The sequence below is a fragment of the Citrus clementina genome, unplaced genomic scaffold (assembly GCF_000493195.1).
Source record: "Citrus clementina cultivar Clemenules unplaced genomic scaffold, Citrus_clementina_v1.0 scaffold_2, whole genome shotgun sequence".
Taxonomy (NCBI): domain Eukaryota; kingdom Viridiplantae; phylum Streptophyta; class Magnoliopsida; order Sapindales; family Rutaceae; genus Citrus; species Citrus x clementina.
In genome coordinates, this window is record NW_006262688.1 from 1,674,716 (window position 1) to 1,685,657 (window position 10,942).

The window sequence follows — 10,942 nt, forward strand, 5'->3', positions numbered from 1 at the left end:
ACACTAATCAAGGAGTATATTGCAAAGAATGAAGCAATTGTGCAGAGTCAAGCTGTATTCTTGAGAAACCTTGAGAACCAAATAGGACAACTAGCTACAGCAATGAGCAGCAGAACTCAAGGGAGCCTGCCTAGCAACACAGAAGATCCTAGGAGAGAGAGCAAAGAACACTGCAAAGTAATTAGTTTGAGATCTGGAAAGAATATTGATATACCAGCTGAGATAACCAAAAAGGGGATGGAATGCAATTCAGCAAAAAAACCAACTCAAAATAGAAGCTTTCTACACCAAAATCCCCATCAAGACACTGAATTATTGGGCCGAGCTACAGTAACTGCAGAAGAAATGCAATCAGATCATGCTGAAAAGGAAGCTGCCACACCGGTAGCTATAACCTACACCACCCTAAACAAACAGAGTTTGGTACCTCCTGAATCTAACCAGCAGTTTAGACATCCACCACCATTCTCTCAAAGGTTCCAGAAGCAAAAACAAGACAAGCAGTTCAGCAAATTCCTGGAAGTGCTGAAGCAACAGCATATAAATATACCTTTTATAGAAGCTTTGGAATCAATGCCAAATTATGTGAAATTTCTAAAAGATATCTTGGAATGAAAAAGAAGGCTGGGAGAGTTTGAAACTGTTGCTTTAACACAGGAAAGCAATCATATGTTCCAGAGTAAAATTCCCACAAAATTGAAAGATCCAGGGAGTTTTACAATACCCTACTCTATAGAGACTAGGTATGCTGGCAGAGCACTTTGTGACTTGGGAGCTAGCATTAATTTGATGCTATTATCTGTATTTAAACAACTTGGAGTATGAGAATGCAGACCAATAACAGTCACTCTGCAATTGGCTGACAGATCGCATGCATACCCTGAAGGAAAAATAGAGGATGTACTGGTGAAGGTTGATAAATTCATCTTTCCAGTGGATTTCATTGTACTGGATTTTGAAGCTGATAAAGAGGTACCCATTATACTTGAAAAACCTTTTCTAGCAACTGGAAATACTCTGATAGATGTTCAGAAAGGAGAGCTCACCATGAGAGTGAAAGATCAGCAAGTCACATTTAATGTACTAGAAGCTATGAGAAACCCTGATGAAGTAGAAGACTGCAACTTCCTAAGTGTAGTGGATTTTGTTGTAGTAGACAGAATGGATAGATGCTGCAGTGAAGCATTTCACAGAGTCAATACCTTTGATGATGTAGAAGAGGAAAATATTGCAGCAATTCAGACAGATTGGATGGAAGAAAAGCAATCTAATAGGCACACCAGGTTCATTGAGCTTATGAATCTTTCAGACAGGGAAGTAAAAACAGCTTTACCATCTATTGAATCACCTTCTAGTCTTAAATTGAAACTATTACCTTCACATTTAAAATATGCTTATCTTGGTCAAAATAACACGCTCCCTGTAATCATCTCTTCTACTTTGGATGCAGGTCAAGAATAGAGTTTAGTAGATTTGCTTGGAAAATACAAAAAAGCAATTGGATGGACCATGGCAGATATAAAGGGGATAAGCCCATCAATTTGCATGTATAAAATTCTGCTAAAAGATTGTTCCAGCAATTTAGTTGAGCACCAGAGAAGGTTGAACCCTATCATGAAAGAAGTGGTGAAGAAGGAAATCATCAAATGGTTAGATGCTGGAATTATATACCCAATATCAGACAGTTCATGGGTGAGCCCAGTTCAATGTGTTCCCAAGAAAGGAGGGACAACAGTGATGGCTAATGAGAAAAATGAACTTATTCCTACAAGGACAGTGACTGGATGGAGAGTGTGTATGGATTACAGGAAGCTCAACAAAGCCACACGAAAAGACCATTTCCTACTTCCATTCATAGATCAGATGTTGGACAGACTTGCTGAAAAACAGTACTACTGTTTCTTAGATGGGTATTCAGGCTACAACCAGATTGCTATAGCTCTAGAGGATCAAGAGAATACTACATTTACTTGTCCTTATGGAACATTTGCCTTCAGAAGAATGCCATTTGGGCTATGCAATGCTCCAGCAACTTTTCAGAGATGCATGATGTCTATATTTTCTGAAATAGTAGAGCAAACTTTGGAAGTTTTCATGGATGACTTCTCAATTTTTGGAGAAACATACAATGATTGTTTACACAACTTGGAAGAAGTTCTTAAACAATGTGAGATGACCAACTTTGTACTCAATTGGGAAAAGTGTCATTTCATGGTGCAAGAAGGAATAGTGCTGGGTCACAAGATATCCAAGGATAGTATTGAGGTAGATAAAGTCAAGATAGAGGTAATAGATAAACTGTCACCTCCAACATCAATAAAGAGTGTTAGGAGTTTTTTGGGTCATACTGGATTCTACAGAAGATTCATTAAGGATTTCTCCAAGGTAGCTAAGCCTTTGTATTCATTACTGGAGCATGACAAACCATTTCACTTTGACACAGAGTGCCTTAAAGCATTTGGAGAACTAAAGAAAGCTCTGATCACTGCTCAAGTAGTTATATCTCCATATTGGACTTTATCATTTGAATTGATGTGTGATGCTAGTGATCATGCTGTGGGGGCAGTATTGGGGCAAAGAAATGATAAGGTTTTTCATTCCATATACTATGCAAGCAAACGTTCACTCCAACTCAGATCAATTACACCACTACAGAGAAAGAGTTGCTAGCAGTAGTTTTTGCGTTTGACAAATTCAGAGCTTACCTGGTGGGTACCAAATTAACTGTTTACACAGACCATACAGCCATCAAATATTTAATTTCAAAGAAGAATGCCAAACCAAGATTAATCAGATGGATCTTATTGCTTCAAGAATTTGATCTGAAAATTAAAGATAGAAAATGGACTGAGAATCAAGTGGCAGACCACTTGTCACGGCTGGAAGCAGACACTAGTATATTGACAAGGAAGGGCATCACCAAAACTTTTCCTGATGAACAGTTGTTGGTAATACAGCAATCACAGATGATGCAGCAGTCAGAACCTCCATGGTATGCAGACTTTGCTAACTACTTAGTAAGTGGGTTGCTACCACCTGAGCTGAAGTTTCAAGAGAAAAAGAAATTTCTTCATGATGTTAGAAGTTATCAGTGGGATGATCCACATTTATATAAGCTATGCTCAGATCAAGTAATAAGAAGATGTGTTGCAGCAAAAGAAATACCTCAAATACTGGAGTCATGTCATGCTGCAGCATATGGAGGATATTTTGGTGGTCACAGAACAACTGCCAAAGTTATGCAATCAGGTTATTATTGGCCTACTATCTTTAAAGATGCTTATGAATTTGTTAAATGTTGTGATAGGTGTCAAAGGACAGGGAACATAACTAGCAGACATGAGATGCCATTAAATAACATACTGGAAGTGAAAGTTTTTTATGTTTGGGGAATAGATTTTACAGGACCTTTTCCCCCATCTTTTGGGAACTTATTTATTCTTGTTGTTGTAGATTATGTCTCCAAGTGGGTAGAAGTTGTAGCACTACCTACCAATGATGCTAAAACAGTGGTGACTTTTCTTCAAAAAAAATGTCTTCTCCAGGTTTGGCACTCCTAGAGCAATTATTAGTGATGAAGGCACACATTTTTGCTACAAAATCTTTGCTGCATCAATGATGAAATATGGACTCAGACACAAGATAGCAACAACATATCGCCCACAATCCAATGGTCAGGCTGAAGTGTCCAACAGAAAAATTAAAAAGATCCTAGAAAAAGTGGTGAACCCAATAAGGAAGGATTGATCTTTACATTTGCATGACACTCTATGGGCTTACATAACAACATACAAAACTGCACTCGGCATGTCTCCTTACCGAATTGTTTATGGCAAAGCATGTCATTTGCCACTAGAGCTAGAGCACAAAGCCCATTGGGCACTGAAGAAATTAAATTGGGATATGCATGCTGCAGCAGAGCAAAGGAAACTTCAACTTTGTGAGCTTGATGAATTACAACTATTTTCATATGAAAATGCAAGAATCTATAAAGAGAGAACAAAACACTGGCACAACAAGCATATTCAACATAGGAAATTCACCCCTGGTCAATTAGTGTTGCTTCACAACACAAGACTAAGATTGTTTCCGGGAAAACTCAAGTCACGATGGTCTGGCCCGTTTAAGTTGTTAAAATCTTACCCTCATGGAGCTGTTGATCTTCTAGATGAACAAACAGGCCACTAGTTCAAGGTTAATGGGCACAGGGTTAAGCATTACATACATCTAGCAGCAGAATGTTCAAAGGAGGTGTTACTCCTTAAAGAACCCAGCTATTGAGCAAAGATAGAAGGTCAGGCTGAAGGACCTTAAATCAAGCGCTTCATGGGAGGCAGCCCATTGAGGAGACAGCCATTTCAAACCAATTTTGATATCCTTTGATTTTATGGACATCTCTCCCTCTTTACCATTTTATTTAATCTTAATTTTCCATGTTAACCATTTATTTTTATCTTTTTCCATTATGGCATACTTTAGTTTCACTTTAATTTGATTTATCTATGTTTTTTTTAATAATTTTAGACTTGAATTTAATAAATGTGACAATTGAATTCTATATTGACACGTGAGAATGTATGGTGGCAGAATCCAGAGGTGAACCACGTGTCAGAAGCTTTTAGTGGGGAGAATGTATCCGTTGTTAGAATAAGCAAGTGGGTGCTGCAGCAGCTAATTGTACCGTTACAGTAAACTAACGCTGGAGCCTTTCACTTACCGTTGGAGATACAATCGTGACAGATGGATGCATGGATATGGATAGAAATTGCGGAAACAAATCTCTGAAAATAGAGCTTTAAATTCACTGGCCGATAATTTTGGGATATGCACATTTAATTCAAAAATATTTTATTCCCTAAATTATTTCAAGTTACCGTATTTATCTCCAATTAAAAGTCCACTATATAAAGGAGTCACTGTGCTTAGTACTCTAAGCCACTATTCCCCATCTCCTTCGCAAAATCCAACTCTCCTAATTCTTAACCTCTTCTTCTCTTTTTACTCTCAGGAACAGTAACCTCAATTTGTTACTGCTACAGTAATGCCGAGATACAAGAAAACAGTAAGCTGCCTCAAAGATCCATCACGATTCTAGAGTTATCACGCTGAAGAAAAATATGAAGAATTCATAGAGCCGCGTCGAATTCTAGAAGAAAAAGGGTTTCAATTCCTAGACTAACTCACGGGAATTGTGCAAACCATTTATAATGCTGTGGCAAAGCGAGGATGGCTAGAGTTTTGCAACCACCCTCGAGATCCTGTGCTGCCTATTGTCAAAGAAGTTTATGCCAATTCGGTAAGCCCTGATCAGCACAACGTGTGGGTAAGAAATACACTTGTCCCATTAGACTCCCGTGTGATCAATGTTTTCTATAACTTACCTGCTGAAATTGCATGTGAGTATGCTAAGTTGCGTGATAAGTTGACCCCGAAAAAGTGGAACACCATTTTCAAAACTCTTACCATCGAAGGGGCATCATGGGTTAACGATGAAGGGCATGTAGTTAATAGAATAGATTTGAAACCTATTGGTAAGGTGTGGGTGAAATTTCTGAAATCTAGGCTTATGCCCATCACTCACACTACTACAGTTTCGCAAGAAAGGTTGGTCTTGTTATATGTCATAGTTCGAGGACTTCCTATAGATGTCTATAGCATAATTGTGCAGTCAAAACTCACCGAACTACTACCTTGCTATTTCCCTCTCTTGTCACTAGCATTTGTGTAGTTTCAGGTGTTCGTCTTGACACTAGAGATGAACATGTAAAAAATGATAGTGCCTTTACGGCACGTACCATTGACAGAGTTGCTGGCGAGAGTGCTGGAACAACCACTGAGCCAGTTGTTGTCACTAGAGCAAGACGAGCTATTGGGTTAGAACAGACTATCCAGGCACTCAGCAGTAGTATAACTCAATGTGTAGAAGCTTAACAGAGGGAAAATGGTCGATTTTGGAGCTATCTACATCACCTGGATAACCAACTACACCAATTTGCTCTGTACATGAAACGCACTCACCGGAACTTTCCTGATGCACTGTTCCAGCAGTTTAATTTTGACACCAACACCACAGGTGCTCCAGCAGTAGCCAGTGAAGAAGCCACTGCTTCAGATGAACCAGCAGAGGAAGCTGCCACTGAGCCACAAGCAGCAGTCGACTCAGAAGAGGCTAAACCATCTGACCCACTTGAGGACGAATGTGACAAGTCTGAGACTGATAGCTCACCCTCAGAGGCAGAAGACAATTCAGAAAAAGAAAATGAGGAACCAACCATCCCAGTTCAACCCAAAATAAGAAAAAAACACATTATTCAAGAAGAAGAGGAAGAAGACCCTGAAGAGGAACCCTCTATTCCAGACTTTGCGAGTAAGAGGAAGGATAAGGGTAAAGCTAAATTGGCAACCCCTCCAGCCTCTGAAGATGAGATGGAGCGAGTCGATGCTGAGTTGGCTGCTGCAGCAGCCAGAGCTATGCCTACATCTGAGCAAGCCAAGCAACTACTTGCAGTTATTGCTGCCATCACCGCTGAGGGCCAGGCAGCTGATGCATTGACCCCAAAGCCTCCACAGCAAACTCCTAGCCAGCCTATCCACACCAGTCCAAGACAATCCAGCAAACGAAAAGGCAATATGTCTACAGGTACTGCTACAGTAACCCCAGCCACCACTCCTCTCACCAGCCCCGCAGCGAAAAATACCAAGACATTGCCAGCCACCTCCCCTAAAGCTTCACCAAAGGATAAGCTGCGCAGTGCATCCAAGAAGCACTGATGAGCAACATTTCCTATGCTGCAGTCCCCACCCCAGGGGAGTACTCTTTCTTTCCTAGTTCATTTCAGTTTTAAAAAAAAAAGCTTTACTAGTTTATTGTTTGTCCGTTTGTGAACTGTTGTTCTGTATGCTTGTGAGGACACAATATTTCTCAAGTTTGGGGGGTTGTTGCCGAATGCATGTGATTTATGTATGTGTTTATGTCTATGTTGTGTGAAGCTCTGTTATCTGGTATTTTTATATGGATTTGAATACCTAATGAAGATAAATTGAGTGTTATTAAGTATTATGAGAATGCCAAGTAGAGATAAGTTATAGATGAAAGTGAAATTATGTCCTGACACTTAGACTTTAGTTGAATTGTACGAGACTCCTAGAGCAAAGCCAGAAGAATAGAACAGACCCTAAGTTTGGGGGGAGAAACACGTTTTTACATTTCAAGTCTTACTAACAACCCTTACTTTTATGTTTTTAACATTCTTGTGATTTAATTACGTGTGTTTTATTTTAATTAAGTAATTTATGTATTTTAGGGGCATTATAGTCATTTCACAATAAAGGAGAGATTAGACGGCAAAACGGACATCACTTTTGAACTCAGGACGGTCGAAAACCTTAGGAGGAGCATAAAAGGAAAAATGGCACTATTCACATCATATCAGTGGACGAAAAATCTCGCGTACGGTGCATGCATCACACTGGATTATTTTCAACCAAACCGCGTTACTGTTCATCCGGGTCAAACTGTGTTACTGTTCATCCGCGTGGTCAAACCGTGGACTGTTGACTGATGACGTGGCGCAATCCTGAGCGTCCAAACTGTTTTTAATCCGATTGCCATAATTTACTCCATGTATCTATAAAAAGGGGGCCTCCCCCCCTAATTTGATAGCTCTGAATCCATTTTTGGGATCCATTTTCTGTAATTCCTTCTCCATCTTGTATTTTCTTCATATTTTAATAAATTCTCATTTTGCCCCTAGTTCAATTATGAGTGGCTAATTTTCTTTCAAGCTTGGGTTGAAGGTGAAGTCTCAACATGTGTCATGGGCTTTATCTGGTAAATTTATCTTCCCCTCTAGTTTTTGTGGATGTTTTGACTTCTCGTCGACAAATAATACTAATCTTGTCTAGTACCGCCTTGGTTTCACCGGCCCTCTAGTACAAGGTTATTATTATTTGGCACGATAAGCCCTTAGCACCATATTGATTAGAGCGTGGTTCATGAGGTGTGGATTCCCCCCTTATGATTTAATTGGCATTAATACAGATTATTTAGCCCATGATACATGTTGATACGGATCCAGATACCCAAGTACGTCATTTCAATAGAATTCTCTTCAATTTATTCTCACCATTTCAATACCAATTTTAGAATTTATTCTCGCCATTTTAATTTAAGTTTTAGATATTCCAAATCATTTCCACCACAAATCCAATCACCCATTTACAAAATTAATTCTACACACAATTAAAATCCACCTCCTCGTGGGATCGACACTCGTCACCATTGATCTATACTACAATAGATTCGTGCGCTTGCGAGTACATTAAAATTTGCACAACAAGTTTTTGGCACCGTTGCCGGGGAGGTAAGTAATTTTAATTCATAGAATTAATTTTTGTGAATAATTTCTTTTATTTGTTTTCTTGTATTTTTTTTAATTATTAAAAAAAAAAGTGAATCTACATTTAAAGGTTAGTATTTTTTTTCTTTTTCTCTTCTTTAAAATTCTGTAATTTAATTTTCAATTTATTTTTTAAAATTCTGTAATTTAATTTTTAATTTATTTTTCTTTGTAATTTTTTTTGTTTATCTTATTAATTTATTTTTAGTTAATTTCACGTATTTGTTTTTGTGTATTTTTATAGAAAGGTTGTAATAGCGCAATAAGGTTAGTATCGTAATTTCTCTCTTTTCTTTATTTTTATTTGTTTTGTTCCCATCTTTATTTTTATTTTATTTGTTTTGCATGCATGGTCGTAGGTCATTATTACCTAATATTGAACCTATAGACCTTGAATTAGAAAAAACACTTCGCACACAAAAGCACATTAAAAATAAATTTGGAATAGATTTACAAGCACCATAGGAGAGGCCATTTAAGGACTATTTTAGTCCCTTAGCTAATTTGAGCACATCATGCATAAGATACCCAAATGTAGCTGCTAGGAGTTTTGAATTAAAACCTAGTGTGCTAAATTGTCTCCCCACATTCTATGGCTTAGAAAATGAGGACCCATATAATCATCTGAATGATTTTCATGCCATTTGTCAAACTTTTAAATATGAAAATTTTTCAGACGATGATGTTAAACTCAGATTATTCCCATTTTCTTTAAAGGATAGAGCTCGTTCATGGTTAAATACTTTGCCTGCTAATAGCATCACATCATGGGAACAAATGGTTACAAAATTTTTGAATAAATATTTCCCAGTGCATAAAACCAATGCTATTCGCAGGGAAATTTCAGAGTTTACCCAGAGAGAGGACGAGCAGTTTTTCGAAACATGGGAGCGATTTAATGGGCTACTCTTGAAGTGTCCACATCATGGGTACGAGAAATGGCACCAATGCCAATACTTTTTGGAGGGATTACTACCAAATGTGCAAGAATGGCTAATGGCAACAAGTGGAGGAGAGCTAATGTCAAAAAGTGTATCAGAAATTTGGAAATTCTTCCAGCGACAAGCGGATAATTCCCAACAACAGAGTCGATCACTTAGGAATACTAGAAGGATTAAGGGAGTAAATGAGGTTCACATTGGCGAGTCAAGTTCAGAAATTAAAGAAGTCAAAGCGATAATTGAAGGTCTCTCTCGACAAATAGCATCGTTATCGACTGCTAAATCAACAGAGCCACATGACCATGACTCATACTCAGATCAAGCCAATGCCATAGGTGTAATGAGAAAGCCATCGAATTACAACCCATACTCCAACACATGTAACCCTAGATGGAGAGACCACCCAAATTTTTCATGGTCTCAAGGACTCCAACAGAATGGACCAGCAGCTCTAGTTCCACCAATTCCACAAAATCCTCAAGCCTCTCAGCCCCCATTTAGACCATACAATCAGAACCAGAACTACTCTCAACCCAGACCATGGGAGGATTCATTCCAGAATTTCAAGAATGTTACTCACTCCACGATTGAGCAACAGAACCGTACCATTGATGGACTACGAAATGAGTTGAGAGCAGGCTTCAACTCACAAGCTCAATCAGTTTCAAGCCTTGAGAAGATGGTGGGACAACTTGCTTCTTCAGTTTAGACCTTGGCAATGACTGTTGAGAAAGGCAAGTTTCCAAGTCAACCAGTGCCTAACCCTAAAGGAGTACATGAAGCAAGTACTAGTTCACCACAGCAACATGGAGAGGTCAAAGCAGTAATGACCTTGCGAAAAGGAAAGGAAGTCGACAACAAAGTGGAGATGCCGGTGACAAAAGAAAATTAAATTGTACCTGTGAATGTTGAGGACTCATCATCGGAGGAGAAAGAAGAAACCAACCCACGAGCATACGTTCCCAAAGCTCCATTTCCTCAAAGGTTAGCTAAAGGAAAGAAGGGAAAATCCACAGGTGAGATTCTCGAAATCTTCAAACAGGTAAGTGTTAACATCCCTTTACTTGATGCTATAAAGCAAGTTCCATCTTATGCCAAGTTTCTTAAAGACCTTTGTACTAAAAAGAGAAATATGCATGTTCAAAAAAAAGGCATTTTTAACAGAAAACGTTAGTTCTCTACTCCAACATAAAATTCCTTTAAAATGCAAAGACCCAGGTTCCCCCACTATCTCATGTAGCATAGGGAACCACACAATTGAGAATGCTTTGTTGGATTTAAGAGCTAGTGTAAATTTGTTGCCTTATTCAATATTTGTGAAACTTGGACTAGGAGAATTACACCCAACTCCAGTGGTGTTACAGCTTGCAGATCGGTCCACGAAAATACCTCGTGGTATTGTGGAGGACGTGCTTATCCAGGTAGACAAGTTTTATTTTCCTGTTGATTTCATTGTAATTGACACTCAACCAATACAGGATTCAAGGAAGCACATCCCCATTATTCTAGGCCGACCTTTCTTGGCAACTGCGGATGCTCACATTCTATGCAGGACCGGAAATATGCAGTTGTCCTTCGGCAACATGACTATGGAGCTGAACA

The 10,942-nt window shown here is 38.8% G+C and overlaps 1 protein-coding gene and 1 non-coding gene across 2 annotated transcripts; one reads left to right on the forward strand and one right to left on the reverse strand.

Annotated features, from left to right (window-relative positions):
* Positions 1-102: 102 nt before the first annotated feature.
* On the forward strand, positions 103-1,461 carry LOC112100764. The gene is made up of 3 exons (XM_024190241.1): positions 103-585; positions 679-743; positions 834-1,461. Exons 1-3 carry the CDS (start codon positions 103-105, stop codon positions 1,459-1,461), a joined length of 1,176 nt encoding a protein of 391 aa, XP_024046009.1.
* Positions 1,462-9,227: 7,766 nt separating this feature from the next.
* LOC112101327 lies at positions 9,228-9,331 on the reverse strand. Its single transcript, XR_002907453.1, has one exon. It is a non-coding gene; the product is annotated as a small nucleolar RNA R71 (small nucleolar RNA).
* Between the last annotated feature and the right edge of the window lie 1,611 nt (positions 9,332-10,942).